Source organism: Triturus cristatus, chromosome 2_2 (genome assembly GCF_964204655.1).
Source record: "Triturus cristatus chromosome 2_2, aTriCri1.1, whole genome shotgun sequence".
NCBI classification, from domain to species: domain Eukaryota; kingdom Metazoa; phylum Chordata; class Amphibia; order Caudata; family Salamandridae; genus Triturus; species Triturus cristatus.
In genome coordinates this window covers 308,656,155-308,681,548 of record NC_140582.1, presented here as the reverse complement: position 1 = coordinate 308,681,548, position 25,394 = coordinate 308,656,155, and the positions used below count along the sequence as shown (strand labels likewise).

The window sequence follows — 25,394 nt, the reverse complement described above, 5'->3', positions numbered from 1 at the left end:
AGGTTTCACACACGTTATAGTTAGGAAATAGCATTTAAAAAACCTTGCAAATTCACTGAAAAAACCATAGGTTTAACATAACGTGTGAAACCTATGGTTTTTTCAGTGAATTTGCACGTTTTTTTAAATGCTAATTCCTAACTATAACGTGTGTGAAACCTATGGTTTTTTCAGTGAATATATATATATATATATCTTAATGCAAATTAGAACGGTGAGGAACTGTACTACTTTTTGCCCCAGCATACACAGATCTCATTAAACTGTGGAGAATTTAACCAGTGTACTTGTGAGGTAAACTGGTTATCATCCGTATACATATTTTTCACATACAAACTGATGGTGAGGCATTATGGTTTTATCGACATCCTCATGTGGTGCCTAATGTCACATCTATATGCTTGCATGCGCTCACTCTTGCATGAGTTGTTAAAAAAAAAGTTTGCACATTTGTTTTTCCTGCACAAACCTAGTGCTAAATATTAGTCTAATTACATTAAGGTTGCATGCCAGTGTTGTATTGAAAGGTCTTTCAATGCTAAACATCCAAGGGTACCATGTTGGAAGAGAGCCATGATAAAATACTCTTTTTTTTCAATTTCACAACCACTCGCACAATCTCACATTCAGAGATGTGCATGTTGGGTATCATAAGTCAAATTAAAATGCCCTTCACTCACCGTGGTGGACACATTCAAATAAATGAATTAGAAAAACTGACGCTCTCCTTAACATTTCATCCTTGATAAAACCCCTGGCTATACAGCTTCTCAGGGGGGAAACACGTGTCTGCTGTGTTTGGAAATGTCAAAACACTAATCAGACAATGGAATGTGTTAAAACTTAAGAAATGAAGTCTGAAAACAGAATGTGATCTATATCAAGGATGTAATTCAAGGGATGACTTGAGGATGAGTCAAGGAAAATAAAAAGAATCACATCGAGGATAAAATATATTTGTCATTTGTTTTTTATAACAGAATTGTGTGTGACACCATTTAAGTAAACGACTACTTGATAGATACACTCATCACTTACTTAAGTATTTGGCTTGAGAGAGTAGTAGTTGGTACAAACCTCAAGAGTGAACTACCCCCTGATAATAGGACATTACCTAACAAGACATGAGTGTTGGGGCACAACTTTTGTTCCACACAAATCTTGCAAAGTAAGGTAGGATAGCTGCAAAATTATTGTGATGTGAGCAACAGTATCACTTCTTTAGCAAATCAGAACACAAAAATAATACACGTCATAACCTATGTACATAATGTATTCTAAAGTCATCCAGAGATGTTTAAACAAATATGAAACATTTAGACAATATAGAAAATAAGGCTTTCTCCCAGTCAATGGACCCAATGAAGAAACGAAATGAGATTGATACTTGTTGCAATCTTGCATCCACACAATAGCAACTCCGACAAGACAAAGGCAGCTACTGTAGTGGAAGTAAACCACTATGTCATCACCTTACTGTTTTTTGCGAAGCATGTGGGGAGAGGATGTGTGCAGTTGGGGAGGAGGTGAGCAGGAATGAGTGAAAGAGGTGGCATCCATCGTGGGCCAAAATGGAGATCTATACCAACATGTGGCTTAACTAAATCTTATTAATAACTTCACTTCTATACATCATATGAAATTTGGTTAAACTGCAACTATATTGATTCAGTCTATATATGCAGGGTCATATGTAAAATTGCATATCATATGTTGTTAGTGCACAAAAATATAAACTTTAAAACAATCCCACAGTGGCTAGCTAAAGGGCAAGGAGCAGAAATTAAACATTTCTGTTCCTGAAGTTGCCTTTATATAATGAAACCAGGAGTGTCGAGGGAACTATCTTAGATGGTCAGAACCTCTTCATTTTGGAAAGGTCATTCTACATTCCCATTCACTACATGTTCTCTTTGGAACTATCACCTGCTGTTATCAGTAAGTGTAAGCAGCTTATGCACGTACAGCAAAATCAAGAACCAGTGAAAGCCAAAATAAATATTACAACATACATGCAGTATGTTTACTTTTTTCACCTACTTTGCAAAATGACTAAACATGTTTAATCCCTACAAAGGAGGAAATAAAAATAAGTTAAATTGTCTTCAGTATAATCACTAAGGGGCATATTTACAAGCTGGGGATAAAAAATTATCGCAGCTTTTGCGGCCATTTTCGGCCGAAAAGCGGCGATAATTTTATCGCCTAATTAGCAAGGCCACGCTAACGCGTGAAACCTTGCTTTAGCGTGGGGATTCCTAACGCCCAGCGTTGCATCTCTAATGAGATGCAAAGTGGGCGTTCCTGACCTAACATGAAAGGAGAAATGTCGCTAAGCGACATTTCTCTTATCATCAAGCCCCACGCTATGAAGAATAGCGGCAGGAAAAGTAGCGATAACCCCTGTTATCACTACTTTCCTTACGCCTGCTTCAGGACTGACTTAGCCATGATATCCTATGGAAGGTGGATATCATGGCTAAGTTTGTGAGTCCCTATCATCAAGCTAACGCCACACTACTGGGTTTCCAGCGATAATCTCACGTTAGGCAGTTAGCGTGAGGATTTTTATCGCTGAGGAGATAAGCGTTGCTAATAGCACGCTATCTCAGCGATAAAAATCCACATTACCCGGCAATAATTATCCTCACGCTAAGAGCGCTGAGCGATAATTATCGCCGGGTGTTGCTGATATGCCCCCAAGTTTGTAAAAGCTTGGTGAATCAAGGTCCATGTAAGTTAACCAGATCATTAATCTGCTTCTTGATTTTTGATTCACTTAATAAATAAGTGCATTCTGAGATTTGCAGTCTTCATCTTCTTCAATTACTGAAAATTATTTGTGAAGGGAAAAACCAAGGCTATATACATATTGTTTGGCTTAAGTGCAGTAATAAGGCACCACTTTCTGTGACTTATGTTAGTGCTAGAGAGATGAAGGTACTGAATTTTACTGTTACATGTATATAATTTTGTAAGAGACCAAAAGCTTTACATGCATAAACTGCATGTACTGATGCCAACAGGTGATATTTCCAAAGAGGCCAAATATTGAATGAGGCATGGATAATGTTCTTTCCAAAGTCGAGAAGTTTTGATTATCTAAGATAGTTCCCATGCTGCTCTTGGTCTCATAATAAAAAGGTAGCATGAGGAACAAAAATGTTTACTGACCCTGTGTATATAGACTGAATTAATATAGTTGAAACTGAAACGAATTTCATATGATGTATAGAAGTGAAGTTGTTAGACCTGGCACCTTGGCGTGAGTTTCCCTTCCACTTTTTGATGGTGTGCCTCGATTGTTTTGCTGGTGTTGTCCGCTCAGGGCACTGCGCCACGGCTAATCCGTGCCGCAGTGCAAGTGCTCCCTAAGTAAAGTGTACCTGTAATTGATGTCCATGATTGGTTTATTGGATTCACTGTCAGTCCCCAGTAAAGTGCACCAGGGGTGCCAGGGCTTGTGACTGCCAATGCTGCTGGTGGGCTTGCAGCGCTGGTTGCGCCACCCACGGAAGCGGCCTTGTAAAATGTGTCTAGGGTCTGCCACCGCAGACCCTGTGCGCGGTCCGGGACCGTCGCGCTGACTGCGCAAGTGCCCCCACTTGCCAGTCCCTAAACCTTCCCTTACCTACATATCAGCCACCCCTCTGGTAGGCCCAAGGGCAGGGTGCATTGTAGGCATAAGGTAGGACATGCCCTGATGTGGGTGGCATGTCTTAGTAGTGAATTACAGCCCTTGTCGTTTTTCACTATTGAAGGCTACCTGCTCTCCATAGGCCAGAATGGGCTGCCGGGATCACGCCAACGCTGTGACCCCAGTGGACTCAGAGAGCATGGTAGAAGTGTCAAGTTTAGTATGCCTGAACTCAGGATGATAAAATACTTCTTGTAGTCAAGTTTATTTTAATATCCTGGGTTTGTAAATACTACTTTTAGAAAGTTAGTATTTACTGACCTGACCATCTCAGTCCGCCTCTGCTATGTGTGTGTGTTCTGCCCAGCAACAGTAAAGAGCAGGGTTGGGGAATCCCCAGAGACAGGTTGGCTGCCAGGTGGTGGGTAGAGAGATTACACCTGGATGGGTGGGAGGAGTACACCTTGACTCTTGAATAGACCTGTGCTCTGCCACCACAAAGCCGGCGCCACCCCCTGTGGGGCGGCTGATGTCTCTGCCCTGCTGCTGAAAGGAAAGAGCAGAGTCACCATAACAAAGTGCTCCAGAACTGGACTGAGCCAGGCCTAGGCCCCCTGGCGCTAAAGAACAAAAGAATTGGTGTATAAAAGTAGGAGCCTGGCTCCTAAGAAATCAGAATCCTGTTTACCACAAAGAACCTCTGCCCGACTAGAAGGAGAAGAAGACGCCGGAGGAGGTGGCCTGCTGCTTGCCTTGCTGAGAGAGGAGAGGAAGAGACTTACTGAAAAGACTTTGCTACTTTGTGCTCGAACATTCTCCAAGGGCTTGATCTGAGCTTGCCCCCTGAACTGAACCCCAGGAACAGTGGGTTCTCTGTGCTTCTTGCTCGTCCTCCAATTCGAGCCGTGTGTGCATCCCGCTGGAAAAGAGACTGCGCCCCTCATCGCCCCTCCTAGGGCCGTGACACCCAGAAGCTCGCCTGCCTCAAACCCGTGAGAGCCCCGCTCCGTCCCGAGCCGCTCTCTGTCCCCGGGCCAGGCCGCCTGCATCCCTGTCACCGCCTGCCATTGGAGTGCGCTGAACGCGCTATCACCCCTCCTGCCGGAAGCCGTCCGACGACTGTGATCTACGCCGGGTCACCCAGCTGCACTAACCGTGCCCTGCGACCCCGCTTCGCTATCCCCGGACATCTCAGGCCGCGCCGCCCCCGCTGTGGAGACCCTCCTGCACCGCCGTGCTAAAGGGTCGCGGGCCGCGCCTGCCTACTTGCCCACACCTGCTGATTGAGGACCCAAGAACACGTCCCAAGCTGAGAGTCGCACCGACCTGTGCCGACTCTCCACATCACGAAAGAAGTTCCAGTATCGGGCTCGGGGCCCGCAACGCCTTATTTCCCCGTTCGCAGGAACCGATCTCTGTGAGTACTGGAACTACAAGTAAAGAACCTACGAACTATCCATTTGAAACGACGAACCAAGAACATTTGCCTGCTGTATAACCTGGTGGCATAGCGAAAACGTTATTGGTCTTGTGATAAGTCTGCTGAGATATATATACCTTATTTTTACATAAAGAATCGTATTTTTATATATATCCAAGTCTGGTGTCCGTTTCTGGGGGGATTGATGTATTTACTGTGTGTACGATTGTAAGTGCTTAACCAACAACGCCTGAGGAATCGCCTTGGCTGCTCACGCCACGCACCTAGAGGGTGAGCAAGGGTCATTCGCGAGGGGTTATCCTGCGCCCTGACGTGGAGGAGAGGGTTCCTGCTTGACACAAGGGCAACCTTGCGCCAACCAGAGATCCCCGACTCTAACATTGGTGGCAGCGGTGGGATTTCGGATTTGCACTTGTAATTTGCATACAGTGAATTGTTAATCACCAGATAGTGAGAGCAGACCAAGTAACGCAGCCACAGGTTTTCATTTTCTGAACTTTGTTGAGTCATCTGCCATTACTGCAACCATGCCTGGCTCACACTCCGCTGGGAGAGCACTCTCTGTGATTTCTGGAATCGATGAGGTGGATTGGGAGAGACTGGAAGGCTACACGATGGAGCAATTGAAAGGCTACAGTGTACAATTCAGAGTCCCCCATGCTGGATGCAAGAGGAAGACCCAGTACACCAGGGCGTTGAGAGCCTGGAAGGAGTCACGAGACCTACGGAATGCGGGGGACATCGTTCCACCCGACAACCTTGAGGAGCCCAGCAGAGTCCGGTCGCCAGAGGAGCTGGCAGACAGGGCAGCAGACAGGGCGCATGCAATGGAGATGGCAAAGTTGGCAGGACAGATGGAAATGGAAAAGCAGAAGTTGGCCCTGGAGGCACAACAACGCCAAATGGATCATGATATCAGATTGAAGGAGTTGGAGCTGAAGGCGAAAAGTTTGGACACCGCTCCTTCTGGTGGCAGCACTCCACCAGCGCAGGTAGAGTCCAAGGTGTACATCCCCAAAGATGTAGTAAAGGAGTATTTCAGAAAGGATGACATAGGGCAGTGGTTTAGGGCCTACGAGGTGGCCATGTCCTCACACCGGGTCCCTGAGAAAGACTGGGGAGCGGGGTTGTGGGGAAGGTTCCTTGCTGAAGGGCGGGACACACTGTTAGATTTGCCCTTAGAAGTCCAAACCTCATACCCCCATATGAAGGAAGCTTTAATGACCAGGTATGGGTTAACTCCGGAGCTATATCGACAGAGGTTCAGGGAGACCAAGAAGATCCCTGAGAGTACGTATGTGGAATATGTGACCTTTTTCTGCAGAGCGCTGGATGGTTGGGTGAAGGGTAGCAAAGTGAATGATTATCAAGGGCTGCTTGATTTAATTGCATGGGAGCACTTGTCCAGTCAATGTTTTCCTGAGCTACGCCAGCACCTGATTGATAGCAAGCTGTCCAACCCGAGGAAGCTTGCTGAGGAGGCGGACCGCTGGCTCAGCACCAGGGTCCACAAGGGTCAAGTGGGAGACTCCGCCAAAGGTGGGCAGGGTCCCCAGCAGAAGAGTGGGGGGGACAAGGGTAAACAGAAGGGGTTCCAAAAAGGCCCCCAAAGTAATTCCCAAGGGAACCAGCAGAAGGGTTCTCAGCCTCCCCCAACCCCGCAGCAGAACGGGGCCCCGACAGGTAGACCTGTTCCAAAGGGGCCCTTCAATTGTTATAAGTGTGGCGATCCGGGTCACATTGCCTCTGATCCTAAGTGTCGCCTGTTTGGTAAGACCGCACCCACTGGTGCTCCACCCCGGCAAGTAGCTAGTGTTAACTTTGGGGAGGAAGTAGCAGTCCAGGAGGGTGGGGGTCCCGGGCAGATGACCCTAGTCTCGCTAGGAGACAGTGAGATGGTCCCTGTAACCTACCTGCCCTCTAACACTAAGAAATATGGGCAGGTGGTGACCATCAATGGAAAGAAGGTGGAGGCTCTTAGAGATACAGGAGCCAGCGTGACCTCGGTGAGGCAACACCTGGTGTCTCAAGAGCAGATTGTACCCAATGCCTACTGTAGGGTTGTCAATGCTGACAACGTAGAGAGTCGTTGTCCAATGGCTCAAGTTCCCTTTGAGTGGGGGGAGGTCTCTGGTACTCTACAAGTCGCTGTGAGAACTGACATGCCTGTAGATTGTCTGCTAGGGAACGACCTGGAGAGTTCCCCTTGGGAAAAGGTGGAGAAGACCACGCATCTGAGGATGGTGGGTCTACCCGACTGGGCGTGCGTGACCACCCGGTCCATGGCAGCCAGTAGGGGTGTTGAGAGGGTCCTGGAGCCTGAGGGAGAGGTCCAGGAACCGGCCTTAGGGAGAAGGCGCAGGAGGCGCGGGAAACCGGCCCCCGAAGTTCCCACGGCCCAGGAGGAAGTAGACCCTGAGGGGGATACTCTGGAGCCTACCGGGGAACAGATTGCCGAACTGGGAGATCTGCCTGAGCTGACCCATTGGCAGCAAGAAGGAGGTCCCTCCAGGGAGGAATTCTGCAGGGAGCAGAAAGAATGCCCTTCTCTCGTGGGTATGCGGCAACAGGCTGCAGACCAGGCCAATGGTGTTCAGGCCAAAACACACTACGTATACTGGGAGAGTGACCTCCTGTATTCCGAGCCTAAGGCTGCTGAACCTGGGTCAGCCCGTGTGCTGGTGGTACCCCAGAAGTTCAGAACCTTCCTACTGGGGCTGGCTCATGATGTGCCGTTAGCGGGACATTTGGGGATGGACAAGACCTATGACAGGCTTGTCACCCACTTTTACTGGCCCCAAATGCATAAGAATTCCGATTCCTACTGCAGAACCTGTCAGACTTGCCAGGCAAGTGGTAAGAGCGGAGGGAAGCACAAGGCTCCTCTGCAACCTTTCCCTGTGGTCGGTACGCCATTCCAACGAGTGGGTATTGATATTGTGGGGCCTCTGGATCCCAAGACAGCCCTGGGCAACAGGTTCATCCTGGTCTTGGTGGACCATGCCACCCGGTACCCTGAAGCCATCCCTCTGAGGACAGTGACGGCCCCCGTGGTGGGACGGGCACTGATGGGAATTTTCTCCCGAGTGGGATTCCCTCTAGAGGTGGTGAGCGACAGGGGGACCAATTTCATATCCACATATATGAAATCCCTGTGGAAGGAGTGTGGGGTAACGTACAAGTTCACCACTCCTTACCACCCCCAAGGAAACGGGTTGGTTGAGAGATTCAACCGAACCCTCAAAGGCATGATCATGGGCCTGGACGGTCCAATGAGGCGTAAGTGGGACGTCCTCTTGCCATGCCTACTCTTCGCTTACCGGGAGGTGCCACAGAAGTCTCTAGGATTCAGCCCCTTTGAGCTCCTGTATGGTCACCCGGTAAGAGGACCTCTGAGTTTGGTAAAGGAAGGCTGGGAGCAATCTCCCAGGAAACCTCCCCAGAATGTATATAGTTACATGCTGGCCTTCCGAAACCAGACTCGGCGTTTCAGGCAACTTGCTGAGGCAAATCTGGAAGCCAGCCAGGAGGAGATGAAGCGGTGGTACGACCGGAATGCCACTCTGGTAGAGCTTCAACCTGGACAAAAGGTGTGGGTCTTGGCCCCAGTGGAGCCGTGTGCACTTCAGGATAAGTGGACAGGTCCATTTGAGGTTGTGGAGCGCAAAAGTCCTATCACCTACTTGGTGGACATGCAGACTCCCAGGAACCCTTTGAGGGTCCTACATGTTAACCGCCTTAAGCCCCACTTAGAGAGGACCGAAGTGGGCATGCTGCTGGCCACTGATGATGGAATGGAAGAGGAGACCGAGCCTCTTCCTGACCTCTTAGTGGCCTCTGAGAAAGATGGGTCAGTGGATGGAGTTAACCTCTCACCCACCCTGACGCCCGAACAACAGGAGGATTGCCGCCACTTGCTGGGACAGTTTTCCGACCGATTCTCCCTGGTTCCTGGTGTCACAGATTGGTGCGTCCATGATGTGGACACAGGAGACAGCTTACCTGTGAAGCACAAGGCTTACAGGGTAACTGACAGGGTCAGAGCTTGCATCAAGGAGGAGGTCTCCAAAATGCTTGCGCTAGGGGTGGTTGAGTCCTCCAGCAGTCCTTGGTCCAGCCCCGTGGTCTTGGTCCCAAAGGCTGCTGCGCCGGGAGCCACACCTGAACTCCGGTTCTGTGTGGACTACAGAGGACTCAATTCAGTCACGAAGACTGACGCGCACCCCATCCCCAGAGCTGACGAGCTCATTGATCGGCTGGGAGCTGCCCGGTTCCTCAGTACGTTTGATTTAACGTCTGGGTACTGGCAGATCGCCTTGACCGATGGGGCTAAAGAGAGGTCAGCATTCTCTACACCAGATGGGCACTTCCAGTTCCGAGTCATGCCATTTGGGATGAAGAATGCCCCTGCCACCTTTCAGAGGTTGGTCAACCAGGTACTGGTTGGGCTGGATGCGTTCAGTGCCGCCTACCTGGATGACATCGCAGTGTTCAGTGCCACCTGGCCTGAACACCTGCGCCACCTCTGGGAAGTGTTGATGGCGCTGCGCCGAGCAGGCCTCACGATCAAGGCAAGCAAGTGCCAGATCGGGCAGGGTTCCGTGGTGTACTTGGGACACCAAGTGGGGAGTGGCAAGGTGGCACCCTTGCAACCCAAAATTGAGACCATCCTGGCTTGGGAACCCCCCAAGACGCAGACCGCAGTGAGGGCCTTCCTGGGGCTCACTGGGTACTACAGGAGGTTTGTCAAGGGCTATGGAACGATCGTTGCCCCCTTGACAGAGCTGACTTCGAAGAAGCAGCCCAGGAACGTGATTTGGACTGACACCTGTCAGAAAGCTTTCGACACCCTGAAGACTGCCATGTGCACGGCGCCCGTGCTCTTGGCCCCTGACTTCTCCAAGGAATTCCTAGTGCAGACAGACGCTTCAGAGCATGGTGTAGGGGCTGTTCTTTCACAGATGACTGAGGAGGGCTGGGACCAACCCGTAGCCTTCATCAGTAGGAGGTTACTTCCACGGGAAAGTAGGTGGAGTGCAATTGAGCGAGAAGCATTTGCTGTGGTCTGGGCGCTGAAGAAGCTAAGACCCTACTTGTTTGGGTCTCACTTCCGGGTTCAGACGGACCACAGGCCCCTCAGATGGTTGATGCAAATGAGGGGTGAAAACCCGAAGCTGTTGAGGTGGTCCATCTCCCTACAGGGTATGGACTTTACGGTGGAACACCGTCCTGGTACAGATCACGCCAACGCTGACGGTCTGTCCAGGTATTTCCGCCTTAGTGACGAGGAACCCCCTGGGCAAGGGTAGTTCTCCCCACATTTCAGCTGGAGGGGACACGTGTTAGACCTGGCACCTTGGCGTGAGTTTCCCTTCCACTTTTTGATGGTGTGCCTCGATTGTTTTGCTGGTGTTGTCCGCTCAGGGCACTGCGCCACGGCTAATCCGTGCCGCAGTGCAAGTGCTCCCTAAGTAAAGTGTACCTGTAATTGATGTCCATGATTGGTTTATTGGATTCACTGTCAGTCCCCAGTAAAGTGCACCAGGGGTGCCAGGGCTTGTGACTGCCAATGCTGCTGGTGGGCTTGCAGCGCTGGTTGCGCCACCCACGGAAGCGGCCTTGTAAAATGTGTCTAGGGTCTGCCACCGCAGACCCTGTGCGCGGTCCGGGACCGTCGCGCTGACTGCGCAAGTGCCCCCACTTGCCAGTCCCTAAACCTTCCCTTACCTACATATCAGCCACCCCTCTGGTAGGCCCAAGGGCAGGGTGCATTGTAGGCATAAGGTAGGACATGCCCTGATGTGGGTGGCATGTCTTAGTAGTGAATTACAGCCCTTGTCGTTTTTCACTATTGAAGGCTACCTGCTCTCCATAGGCCAGAATGGGCTGCCGGGATCACGCCAACGCTGTGACCCCAGTGGACTCAGAGAGCATGGTAGAAGTGTCAAGTTTAGTATGCCTGAACTCAGGATGATAAAATACTTCTTGTAGTCAAGTTTATTTTAATATCCTGGGTTTGTAAATACTACTTTTAGAAAGTTAGTATTTACTGACCTGACCATCTCAGTCCGCCTCTGCTATGTGTGTGTGTTCTGCCCAGCAACAGTAAAGAGCAGGGTTGGGGAATCCCCAGAGACAGGTTGGCTGCCAGGTGGTGGGTAGAGAGATTACACCTGGATGGGTGGGAGGAGTACACCTTGACTCTTGAATAGACCTGTGCTCTGCCACCACAAAGCCGGCGCCACCCCCTGTGGGGCGGCTGATGTCTCTGCCCTGCTGCTGAAAGGAAAGAGCAGAGTCACCATAACAAAGTGCTCCAGAACTGGACTGAGCCAGGCCTAGGCCCCCTGGCGCTAAAGAACAAAAGAATTGGTGTATAAAAGTAGGAGCCTGGCTCCTAAGAAATCAGAATCCTGTTTACCACAAAGAACCTCTGCCCGACTAGAAGGAGAAGAAGACGCCGGAGGAGCTGGCCTGCTGCTTGCCTTGCTGAGAGAGGAGAGGAAGAGACTTACTGAAAAGACTTTGCTACTTTGTGCTCGAACATTCTCCAAGGGCTTGATCTGAGCTTGCCCCCTGAACTGAACCCCAGGAACAGTGGGTTCTCTGTGCTTCTTGCTCGTCCTCCAATTCGAGCCGTGTGTGCATCCCGCTGGAAAAGAGACTGCGCCCCTCATCGCCCCTCCTAGGGCCGTGACACCCAGAAGCTCGCCTGCCTCAAACCCGTGAGAGCCCCGCTCCGTCCCGAGCCGCTCTCTGTCCCCGGGCCAGGCCGCCTGCATCCCTGTCACCGCCTGCCATTGGAGTGCGCTGAACGCGCTATCACCCCTCCTGCCGGAAGCCGTCCGACGACTGTGATCTACGCCGGGTCACCCAGCTGCACTAACCGTGCCCTGCGACCCCGCTTCGCTATCCCCGGACATCTCAGGCCGCGCCGCCCCCGCTGTGGAGACCCTCCTGCACCGCCGTGCTAAAGGGTCGCGGGCCGCGCCTGCCTACTTGCCCACACCTGCTGATTGAGGACCCAAGAACACGTCCCAAGCTGAGAGTCGCACCGACCTGTGCCGACTCTCCACATCACGAAAGAAGTTCCAGTATCGGGCTCGGGGCCCGCAACGCCTTATTTCCCCGTTCGCAGGAACCGATCTCTGTGAGTACTGGAACTACAAGTAAAGAACCTACGAACTATCCATTTGAAACGACGAACCAAGAACATTTGCCTGCTGTATAACCTGGTGGCATAGCGAAAACGTTATTGGTCTTGTGATAAGTCTGCTGAGATATATATACCTTATTTTTACATAAAGAATCGTATTTTTATATATATCCAAGTCTGGTGTCCGTTTCTGGGGGGATTGATGTATTTACTGTGTGTACGATTGTAAGTGCTTAACCAACAACGCCTGAGGAATCGCCTTGGCTGCTCACGCCACGCACCTAGAGGGTGAGCAAGGGTCATTCGCGAGGGGTTATCCTGCGCCCTGACGTGGAGGAGAGGGTTCCTGCTTGACACAAGGGCAACCTTGCGCCAACCAGAGATCCCCGACTCTAACAGAAGTTATGGGTTTTAGTTAGGGCACATGTCAGTATAGATCTCCATTTTGAACAAGATGTATTACATTTCTGTTACTCACTCCTGCTTCCCCCTGCACACATCCTTTTCCCACATGCTTCGCAGAACACAAAGATGATGACATAATGGTTTATTTCCACTGCAGTAGGTGTCTTGTTAGTGCTGGATTTGTAATTGGTGTGAATGTAAGATTCCAAAAAGTATCTCATTTGATTCTTTCATCGGTTCCACTGTCTAGAAGAAAGTCTTACTGTCTAAATGTTTCATATCTGTTTGAACATCTTCGGATGACATTAGCATAGAGGTTGTTGAATATGTTTTTTATAAATGGGATGGTGTTTGTGTTTAGATAGTGACGTATATTATTCTTGTGTTCTGATTTGCTAAAGAAATTATACTATTGCTCATACCACAATGATTTTGCAACTCTCCTAATTTACTATGCAATATTTGTGTTTAAGAAACCCTTGATTTTAGCGGTGAAACGCTAATTTTCCTGAGCTTTCCTGTGCTGCCTGAGTTTCTTCTGATTTTAAGACGTAGAATATTTTCAGATTTTTTTTTTAAAATGCTTTGTGTAACTTTGTATGTGAGATATTTTATAGCATTGACTTTGTACAACATATTTGGAATTTTTGTATAAAACCCTTTACATTTCTATTGATCTAGAACTCAATTATTGAGTGGTAGCTATTATTTAAATAACTCATCTTACTCTGCTATTGATGTTTGGGGAGGTGCCTTAACACAGTCACACACTACCTCATGACATTGAGGTTTAACACTGTCTTCGATCCAGCAAACTGATTGCAGTAAATTTCACGGTGTCCAAATGTTGGGGTCCGGTTTTTCACTCACACCACTCAGTAGCAATAGGATGTTGCTGGGCAGGGCAGTAGCCACAAGGGGGCCCAGCAGGGACCAGCCCTCCTATAGGTGTGCCTGGCCCCCTAAATCTGAGGCCAGTATATTGCTAAATGAACCTTTACATGAGTTTAAATATGTGTCCTTATGTATTACCCAGCCTTTTCTGGCATGCTTACAGTTTAAATTTTACTCTGGGGGTTGGCATAGCTTGATTCATTTCCGAGTGTGTCCTCTCTCCATGGTACCTATTACTGGTGTGTTCTAGACACTATAGCGCACCGCCTTCAATCAGTCAATAAGGGTAGGGCGGTACCACAGTAGCAGAGGAGATTTGTTCAGCTGGGTTCCGTGCTAGTTACATCAAGTTCACAGTCACCGCCTCCCTCAAAATTGCACTGGAGAGGGCAGAAGCAAAGTGTGCACACTGTGAAGCGGTGTTGGTTGGTTTGCCTTATTATTTTCTTTTGCTTGACGCTGGCATGGCAGCAGTATATTATGGGAGTCGGAGTAAAGTTGCGGCCACAGCCTGTTCTTGTAGCAATCTTCGGCCAGCCTGAGAGAAAGGCTGATGAACACAGAAAGGTAAAATGTTAATCTAAGATTAAACCTAACAGTGCCCTATTTAGACGAGGCACTGGTTTTAGCGTGAAAGGAATATTTTTGAGGGGTGGTAGTGGAAGTGCCATCAGAGGTAGGAAGAAATAATGAAATCAAAATATATATTTTGCAAGCCCCTCACATCTGTCTAATGATGTCACTGTGTTGCGTAAAAAGAAACTCAGATATGCTTCCAGTAAATCAATGCCTTGAACAAATTTCATGGAAACTGTCACATTAACTTTACACACACTTGTACAAATGAAGAAGTATAAGAGAGAGAGAGTCTGCTGCTTTAACTTGTGAGAAACATACCGGTCACAGCCTACAGTACCTGCAATATCGTTTGGTGGGTTAATGCACCTTTTGCATAGATTTGAGTATTTGGATTATCGAGGTCTCTTATTTATGATATGAATTCATACAGTGTAAAGCCAGATCCATGGAGAGGTGGAGAACTACAGAAAGGAGTTTCAGTATCAGGTCATATTTATTTGAATTTAGACTGGAACAGGGCAATATGCAATAATCACCCCAATGTTTCCCAGATATAGATCTCATATAACCTGACACATCAGTTCTGCTGTTTTGAATAAACTCAGCACTGAAGCAGGTGTGCAATTACACAGTGTCCCACGTGGCTACTCCATGACCAAGAGAGCATACTAAGAAATGTTGGAACAGGAACAAGAGGAAAGAAAGGGTGGGAAGAGGGAAACATAAAATCCAAGTGAAGGGGGGGAAAGGCATGAAGAAATAATACAATTCTGGGTCTTGCATGAATGCAGGAGGTGTAAATGGAGGGAGAAACCACATCAAAATATCACCAATATACCAGTGCTGCACATCTACCGCTGCCCCAGAACAGCCCCATATACCTAGAAGGACAATCAACTGGTATTACCTAACTCAATAGGGGGATCACTACTACAAAATAGCAGTCAGAGTTCACCCCTCCAGTAGCTTTATTGATGCTGTCTGCCCTTGTTCACGAATTTTAGCCTTGCCAGATAAATTAAGGAGGATGTGACTACAAAGCAAGCAGTTCTAGTGCAACAGCCTTTTTATTGGCATGCATCTTCAAACTGATAAATGGGAAAATGAGGATCCTCCTACGTTCAACTTGCATTTGTCCGAGCCACCCTTTTAAAAATAAGGTCATAAACGTCCAGGTCACAATGGAACACCATCTCAGTACTGCTCCCACTTTTTCTAGGGAGCCCTCTCGCTGAGACAAAAGTCTATACATGCACGCAATCAGAGTACTACCAGACTACTCAGAGTGGGATGGTACTCCGAAAGATGCTTCCATCTTTTCAATCAAAAACCCACCAGCCTAGTATCTGAAAACCCTAATTCTGGATCGGTGTCTGATTTTCCAGTTCCTCAATCCTTTCTTCCACTGACAATACCCCAGTTACCTACCTCAAACTTAGCCTACATGCCATGTCTTCATATAACTTGTCCACCTGCCCCTCCGTTTGCTGTGTTTCGCTCGCACGTCTTTCATTGTGGCAGCCATACCTTTCATTTTAGTGTCAGCACACTCAACTTGTGCCTAAGCAGTCATAGATGAACGTGTTTTCAACTTTGTGCAGCTTTTTTAAGTGAGTGTCTGTCCCTCTGCAGATCACACTGATAGTTGTCTTACTGATACCATCACTTCCCATCCCTCTCTTCCTGCAAGAGTTTGAGAAAAGGGGACTTTTTCTTCTTACTTGGAATTATTTTGTCCACATTATGTCATTGTACATGGTGTATACTGCTGTCAAAAAAGCTTCAGAAAACTCCTGGTTTGCTCCCACCTTCAGCCCGCCGAGCTGGACAGGTCTGCACTGATCCGACTAAAAGCTGTATCCAGTAACCATATCAGGAATTGCCCATTCCTCCATATGCTGCTGGCAGTGCGTCTACACCTGAGGCTGCACCAGTCCTTCTTTCTCACAGGTACTACCAGTGTCTCCTACAAATTCATTTTTCCCAAGTTTCACCTTGCCATCATCTCCGACTTCAAGGGAGAGCACTTCCAACACCACAGATTCAGTAGCCTTAGAGGTGCTAGGAGCCAAACAATGGCAAAGACCATAAGTAGCTCAAAAAGCAGCAGCAACTCAGCACACAACCAGGTTTGGCCCCTCTCTAGAGACCAATGTAATGACAGTTGGAGTATCTCAACCACTACATATATATTTTGTAACTGTCTTGTAATTGCTTTTATATGGTGCTTCACACCATTGATTAGTCACCAAAGCAGATTGGCGGACAGGCAGGACGCTGCATGATTGGGAGTGCTTGGTTAGAAGCTTGTTGAATTGCAGTGTCTCCTACCTGGGAAGTTCTACAGTTTTGTGCATGACTCACCAAATTAGGCGCTGAAACCTAAATCGGATTAAGAGCACTCGTTGCGTAGTGGAGCAGAGACAACTGAGAGATGGTATGCATGTGGTTTACGTTAATTTATAGTTTTAGCTGTTTGATCGTGTTTTAGTTGAGTGTGGCCTTGGAAGTGATTTGGTGCTGTGTGTGATGGGTCATTGAAAGCATTCCTCATGTTGTTGCGCTTATGCATGAAGTGGAACAAACTAGTGTCAAACACAGAAGCACATGTAGACTTTGCTACCATCCTAGTCAGACCAATGGTTACAGTTCATGGTTGGGTTTCAGCACCAGAGGAGAAACCCAAAGCAATGCAGTGGATTACTATACTGACATAATAAATTAATTTTCTACTCTACCTAAAAGCAACAGAGGGCAACCTAAATGGTATGTACTGGATACAGGAAATTAAAGGAAATGGCATGAAAAGTCAACTTAGGAGTGACATAGAAGGAAACAGAGGAAGCCCCAAGTTTACATATTGTCATAGTAAGTGCTTATTCAAGTCTATCCTTAAGCACTATGGGGCGACCCCAAGCATACACATGGTACAGGCAGCATGACAATTTACTTGAAGAGTCCTTTCAGACGTGAGAGCGGAACATCATACCAACAACCATGGTGATTTATTTGGTCTACCCCTGGGCACCAAACAAGTAATCTACAGGAATGCACTGGAGGTACACATGGATGGTAAATGCTAACTAGCACACAGTCAGAGCTTTTGCTCTGTATTTGCAGCCACGGTACATTATCTGAAGAGTCCACCACTGAATGCTTTGGTTACATGCTACTAGGTCATGATTAGACATGTAGGCAAACAAAGGAGGCAAACAAATTTGGCAATTCACAACACAACAATATAGCCCAAATGTCCAGCTCCTAGAAGTCATGTGTAGTCTGTTATCATACCCAATGAACAGCGTCACACAGGTTTCAGTACGTGCCTAAAAGGGCAAATATTTTATAGATCTCACCCAGGCGCACCACGCAAGCAACTCATACTCAAGCATCAAATACCAGTTGCCAGAGTGAATCCCTTTAGAATCTACCCAGGATAGACTGAGGAGCCACCCACAGGTGTGCAATGGATGCAGGTAGCCATGGTGTGAACTCTATAGACCCATTCAGTGGGCAACCAGATGATAACAGGATGGTGGATATTTGGTGCTACACACGATAATAGTGCTGATAATATAGCAGTGTAGAGTAAGGAATGGAAGGAATATGATTTGTAGGTTAGATAAGGTGAAGGAGAAGTTGAAATGTTGGGTAAGAGGGAGAAAAGAAGTCCCGGGTCTTGCCATGAACCTACTATACCATAAGAGACTCAAATAGGGAAGAGCTGAAAGGGAGATGGTATTACCTTCCAGCCCTTCATCTGAAAGACTGAGCTAGAAACACTGAGAACAGAGGTAATATCAGTGGTTGGAGATGTCACCTGTTCTTTGCCAAGCAAAACAAAAAAAGAAAAATAGTAGACCTGTTGCAGTGTCAGCATCTTTTGAATTACTTTTATCGAAATATCCTAGTGACATTGTGGTTTGGTTTTAAAGAATAGCACCTCTGTGCTACGAGATGGCAGTGGGGGAATCGAGTGGTGGTCCTAGTCACCTCTCCTCTCTGCCTTTGTTATAATCATCAGAGTAACAAAAAACAAGTGAAGTATTAGGGAAGAAAGGTAATAAGCATGGTTTTAAATGTAGACATTTTTCCTGCATCAACTCTAACAGAGTCATCAGGCCTTAGTGCACGTTAATAACTACATTCATATTCCCTGCCGGGTGGCGAGAGTGATGGTTGGTCTGATGGAACATTTCAGAGGTTTAAGGTGACAGCCTGCTGTCCCTGGAGTTATGCTGATCTGAGGGGAAAACCCAACAAAGACATTGTCCAAAATGATGCAGAACCCCTAACCTACCTTTCAAACTAAGAATGCATTTATTAGGGGGTGGCTGCCCATATCCCCATAAAGATATGCCCCTCTGAGTATCCTTTATTATGTGTGAAAGCAGATTGTCTACTGCCACATCCCCCCAGCAGTGATCTGAGGAGTGACCCTGGGACACTGACACCTTTTCTTTAGTGCTTCAGCTGCCTTGTGGCGCCAGAATGTAGATAAACAATGTTTGCTTCCTATTACAAGATGATCAGGATTGGAGTGAAAGTGGGCGTATGATAAGGGTGTAGACAACAGGACTTTGTTTTCTATGTTTTGTGGGGGGGTGTGTTTATAAAAAAAAATGTCTAGTCTTAGCCTACCAAGTACTGTTGACTAAAAAGCCAGAAATGTTGCGCGATAACACAAATGATACAGAGACACTTAGAAACTCATTCTTATCTACAAGTTTTCAGTGTCTACAGACCCGGAATTAACGAGTTCTCAAAACTCCTGGCTCAGATGAGTCTGGGTTTGGTGTTTGGGTAGCTGTAGGCAGCTGTTGTGCCTGTCCCCCTCTAGCTCTCATACTTTAATATGGGGTAGCAGAAAAACCTCCCTGCAGCTAAAGTTAAATGAACTGTGCCTTCCCGTATGCCCTGCCCCCCTCCAGAACCCCCATGGGGCAAAAGAAAGGGCCAGTAACATTTACCACCTGCTGGTAGAAAAAGTCTGCAGATGTGGGCCGTTTTGTTTTCCTTTTAAGGGGGAGAAAAACTTGCAGAATTGGATCCGGTATTACTGGGCCCGCATGTTATTCACCATTCCAAGGGGAAAACTCAGGGGAGAAACCGGTCTGTATTGTAAATTCCTTTACTGTTATCTCCCTGCAGAGGCAATGGGGAACTTAGAATAAGGTCCTTAGTGGTTTAATGATTTGGAGAAATTGGGTACTTTAGCAGAGGCCCGACTTGATAATAGGCACAGTCGGCAGGTCTGTATGCTGTGTGTATGCAAAAGCCTACGCACTTTTGATAAGTCTGAGGAATATATCCTGCTGATATGTTCGAGGATGTCCAATGTGCCTACAATAGAGGCCGCCCTACATACTGTGCACATTTAACAGTGCACCATGTAGCTATTGGGCAGGTTGACAGAATTGTTACTCATAATCTATCCAGTGTAACTAAAGCTATCGCCTCTATATACAGAAACCTCTTGTGCGTGTGGTGGCCTGCTGATCCCTGACCAAACGTTCAGCCTATAGGTTGCCTAACAACAGTTTGGAGCCCTAAATATAAACGTTTGAGTGAGAAAGAGCTCCTTGACAGTGATATTTTAAGAGGAAGATGGTAACAAAAATATTGATTTTGAATATTTGATATAGCGCGGACATAGCTACAAGTAACAGCAGAGGGCTTTGCAAAGATCATTTTTTTTTTGGCAGAAACATATATAGCAGGAGATTCCATGCATAGAACAGTATTATGTTTGGATTTTTGATGACACCAGAATAAAGAAACCCAGATTTTGTGATGGGGGAGTAGGTGGGCCCTTATAATTAGGAGTGCACCCTGTTCAATTATTCTTTTCTCATTTTTATATTGGCAAATTGCAGCTATTTATAATTTAAGTTACATAAAGAAAAGTGTAGTCCCTCAGAAGCGCACAACCATTCGTCCAACTGCGAATTGAGAATCCCCGAAGATGCTGACTGCACCCTTGTAGATTTGTTTATATATTACAGCTAGATTTGACCAATATGTGCTAAAATGCAGCATTTTCCTTATTAAAAAGAATCTTTAAGGGTGATTCGTTTTATAATAAAAACTATGATAGGAAATGCATTGTGTGTATTGAAACCTGAGGACACATCATTTTTGACAACTATTACTCTGCTCTATGCCCAAAATCATTACTGGACCTGAACTTTTATTTTGCGGTCATCATTTGGGGCCATGCCCCCAATCATATATTCCTAGTTACAGCCCTGCTGCTGTGGGCTGCATGTGGGATGGGTGCTATCCCTGTGATGTCACTAAGGTAGTCCTTGATTTGAGTTAATTGTTCCCATGAAGCCTGGGGGAGAGGCAATCGGTGAGCCATGAGTATTACAGCAAAGGGTGTTGACACAAGAGAGAGTTGGCGAGTTGTGTAAACAGCGGATAGATTACTGTGAGTGTTACACATACTCACAAATCTCTAGATAAACCGCAATGCAGACGATATATATTGCCTACAGTGTTCGGACACTGGCAACTTTTTAGTATATTACAAGAATACACTATTTCCTCTTCTATGTGTCTCTGGATCAAACAAGACACATATAGGTGGAAAGTCACCTAACTGCCTAGGCAGAAATAGGCTTTCATGTGAAAGTACCACAAAAAGAAAGGTAATTATATTATGTTATCTATTCAGCAGTTTGCAGATGTATGTTATTTGGCAAGTCTCCATTACAAAATGAGTAACAGTTTTCTGCATGTTTTTTTAAATACAACTTGATTTAAAATGTAGTCCCTAACAGCCATAAATTGCAATTCTGCCCAGATTTTAATTAACAAGAAAATATAACCCCGCGTCAAGCATTTAATGTCCAAGCAGATTACACACTTCCTGGGGATGTGACTGAAGTAGCATTTTACTCCACGCACGATTTGAAGAAAATCACTTATTTCGAAAATTGCTTGCCCCCTACCTACAGGAATCTACTTTCAAGCTAGTAATTTGTCCCACGAACATCGGATGATGTTGTGTCAACATAGATAGTTTACATTAATATGGAAATAATTCGTATTGATATTGCTGCATGGGATGGACACTACCAGGTTTCTTTGTTTAAGTTGTAAAATGAAAAATGCACTCTGTTTTCACAATATTTGTACTTCTACAAATAAGTATGTTCCTTGCATAATTGTGGTTCATATCAAAGTCAAATCTTTATTATTTAGCTACAAAAAGCCATTGTAAATAGCGTACCTCGATAAAAAGTTAAGGACAGGCAGGGATTCAAAGTGCATATTACAGCACCACTGTAATAGCAAGCTATAAAATTGATAGTATAAACATTAAAACCAATAAAAACTCTCAGGATGGTCAGCAGGGAACTTGTTATATTGGTCCTAGCGATAGCCTAGTCTGTCTGTGCTCCTGAAGGGGGGCTGTTGTCTTTAATTGAGAGAGCTGCTGTTTTAACATTTTCACAAATTTGGCATATCTCCCCAACGCCACTGAGGACTGGCTACTAAAGCAAATAATGGATGCCTGTGCGCATGTGCGTGCACTCTCGGCCAAAAAAGACTGGTTTGAGCAAAAGTCTCCTTTGGTTTTTCATATCTTTTCAGCTAATTCTTTTCATATCTTTTTTAAAAACGTGTGCATTTCATCACTGACTAGTTCATGGTTGACTCGGGCTGTATATATTCATTATTAAATTTTCTGACTGGTTTTAATTAGAACAAAAAAAAATTATGATTTTATACACTTCCAATGTGTCTTCCACAGAGCATCAATTAGGTATATATCATTCCAAATTAAAGTGATGCACAGGTGATGCCTAACATCAAAAACAGGTTTTTACAAATACAACCACTTGCCACAAGTTAACAGATGTTCTATAACCTGATCTTTCTTCATCTTTCTCAACCATCTTACCTACCTCACTTACAGGACACATTTGAAGTATACATTTGGAAAAGGGAAAAACTATTTAATTTCCTAGATCCACCTTTCAACGAGTCACAAAACTGTACACATTAAAACCACAAAGCTGCCTGGTCATTGGCTATAAAAGAGCCATGACGGCATGTGCTGGGTGCATCCCAAGAGAAGACACCAACGAGGCAGGACCATACCAGTGTCCTTATATAAGATGCTAAACATGTATCTCACACATCTGTACACATGAAGGAAGTGCAGGACCTTCTGAGCTGACCTACCTCGGGAGGATACTGAGCCATGGTTGCCCAGTGCCTTTATCATTGACAATACAATTTGTGGTAACTAACTCTTACTTCTCTAATTCATGGTCAGTCCACAGCTTTGCCTTCTCTGGAGCTGCCAGTAAACAACAGTAAGTCTCAAAGAGATATGACTTTCTATTGCCACTTCGTGCTCCACAGACAGGTGACCCCGTTTGCCCACAGTGAGCGCAGCTGAAGCCAGTTTTTGATCAACAAAGAGAGGCTCAGAAGAAAAATATAAAAAATGAAGCACCCGAACACAGAGAACATTGAGTCCTTGAAACACAAGGGCTCGTGTTTTCCCTCAGCTTAAAAGAGGGGCCGCTTTTAGTGAAAATCATAGCGACTTAGCGCAAAAGCAAGTAATTTCTGAGCTTCTTGAAACACAACTATCTCATCAAAACGAAAATACAATAATGCATTTTCTGCCCCAAATAGGTTGAAGTTTACGTATATAATAGCCAAAAAACAAACATGTTTCAGAGAAAGTCATTGCCAAATAAAACGATGCATGTTGTTTTCCATTAAACTCCTCAATTGGTATCAGACGCACCGATCAATCCATGGAAGTCACTTACGAACGCCACACAGTACAAGCAAAGGCACGTTATTAACGTACGTTCATTTTCACGAAAACGTCATAATGCACAGTTACGTCCACAGTCATTTTATCTTCTGTATTGAAAAAGCGTGGCTGATCGAGTTTGCTGCCACAAATCTAACTCCCGAAGCACACACACACACACACCCCAGAGAGGTGCAGCACCACTCACCTTTTGGAAGTTTTTCCGCCGAGCACAGCACGGCCAGGGCAAGGATTTGGAGGACTGGAATGTTTGCAAGGTCTCTCATGGTGAACCCCACGAAAAGAGTGTCCTAGATCCAGGGGGCCACACTCCGTCTCTGTTTCATTTTAAAATCATGGCTTGGCAACCCGGTTCTCGCAGCTCCCGACCCTGGCTGCTGCAGGTCCTGCCGGGTCTAAGTATATTCAGGAATTCTCCGCCTTGGCCGCAGTGACAGACAAGAGCAGCTGCCCGCATACACTGATGTCGATATGAAAACACAGGGCTTATGAAAGAAGGGAACGAAAACCCCAGCAGGATATTTGGTGGAGGAGACGAGGAGGACGGCTTGGAGCACAATGTGGCTACTCTACACTGGCGACTGCGCAACTGTAGCTTGTAGCCCGCACTGTTGCTTACGTAGGAACAGGAGCTTTCTCCTTCTGACACCTGTCGCATGTGTGACTGTTATTTCAGTTACTCTCGCCCCTTCCGTTTTAGTTACCACTTTCGAACTGTTCTTCTGTTCATAAACTGGAACAGACCACCTGTCAGCTGTCAAAGGAGGCTTTTGTTTGAGGTTATTTTCGTGGTCTAACCTGGATGAAAAGCTTTTGTGCCCGGCCTTCTTTGCTGCAGATACCGCGTTGTCAAGTATTCACGTGGTGCTCTGTACCATGAGAGTTTACGCGTTGGTTGTGCCCAGTGCTTAAAATGGAAAAATAGAAGCGCAGGTATTCTGTACCAGAATACCTGGTTGTTTCTGAGAAGTGCCAGTATTCTCCAATTTAAAGTATTACGTTTTTCTTGAGAAGTGCAGGTACTCTCCCTCACAAAATAAAAAAGTGCTGGTACTCAGTACCAACCCATTTAAAGCACTGGTAGTGCCAAATGACAATTCCTATTGCAATGTTTGCCTTCCCCAGGAGTTCTAAAGGAAGTGCCGGAGCAAGCGTGCCATGGGACATCATGCAATCAAGAGAAAAAGGCCTCGATAACCCTTTGTTTCGGGGTAAAAAGATCAATAATTGGAGTTTAGAGGGCACCTCGCAGCCCTGGCCCCTGGGCCTTGGTACCAACGTGTCTACTGCACCTTTAATAGCTTCACCCCTATCTAAAAGGGTGACATATCTAAAACACAAGCCCAGGCGCATCATACAGCGCCATCCCATAAAATTACGGAGCTGTCAAAAGTGTAGTAAAGGGACATACTGTATCACTCACGCTGTGTAGCAATTAGAGTGACCAACTGACATGAAGGCAAATTCTGGACAGGACTGTTAAAATTTCAGGACAAAGGGTCAAAATTCAGGACAAAAAATTCAGGACAAAAAAATCAGGACAAAGGGACAAAATTCAGGACAAAAAGTCAGTTTTACAGACACATGAAGGAGAGGCCATACCCCACTATTTTCAATGCATTTATTTACTACTTTCTACACAGTACTATATATTCACTATGGTCTTTATGTGATTGCCTCTAAGTATGCTACATCAAGGTGGCACATTATTTCCTTGTTCAATAGTAAATGAATGACCTTGAGCACAGTGTCAAGTACATCACCCCTATCCAGATTTCGCCAAACTTTCTTGGAGAAAAGCAACAGCAAAATTGCTAATTTTGATTATGCTTCTAAATATTTTAAAAACCTATGGCCAACAGTTTGCGAAACATTAAGGTAAGTGACCATCTGCTAGTTTCGACCAGTTGAACAAAAACATCTGCTTGACCTCGACCTCCAGTCAACATAAAACCTAAAGAAAAAAGAATTTATGAGGCAGAGCAGATAGTTTTGGCGACAGTCTCACACACAATGTCAGGAGGTGAGGTACCCCCAACTTGTCTGTAGTCTTATAGTACTAGATTAGGCACCTGAGATTCGACATTTAGCACAGAATTGGGAGCCCAGTAAACCAGGCAACTGATTTAAAGGAGTCTTGCTAAGAGCTGGAGGCATAAGGAAGAGAAGAAGAACATGGGACAATTCGTAAATTCAGACAAGAGGGGCTCACCATGAGAATTGTATAGTATTGTGTACCTGGAAATTTGTCTCAGCAGAGAGAAGAGAAACAGAAGAGGCACTGTCAAGTGGTTGAACATGCAGCACCCACCCATCCTAGCAAACTCTGCTAGTACAATGAGCTGCTGATTGTGCTTCTGAAGGGTGAACTGGGGCCAGACCCTTTGGAAGGTTGTGCCTGGCAATCACCCACTCTGTCCATGTCTTAAAATGGTTCTGCAGTCGAGTCAAGGCCAAACCAGTGATCTGGCTCATT

General features: G+C 46.2%; 1 protein-coding gene across 1 annotated transcript in view; it reads right to left on the bottom strand.

Moving 5' to 3' along the window:
• Nucleotides 1-23,314, bottom strand: part of MUSK (muscle associated receptor tyrosine kinase) — a 743,472-nt gene extending 720,158 nt beyond the window's left edge. Inside the window, exon 1 of the mRNA XM_085641353.1 lies at nucleotides 23,106-23,314. Coding sequence (XP_085497479.1) covers nucleotides 23,106-23,184 — 79 coding nt within the window. The 5' untranslated portion in view covers nucleotides 23,185-23,314. The remainder of the gene's footprint in view (nucleotides 1-23,105) is intronic.
• Between the last annotated feature and the right edge of the window lie 2,080 nt (nucleotides 23,315-25,394).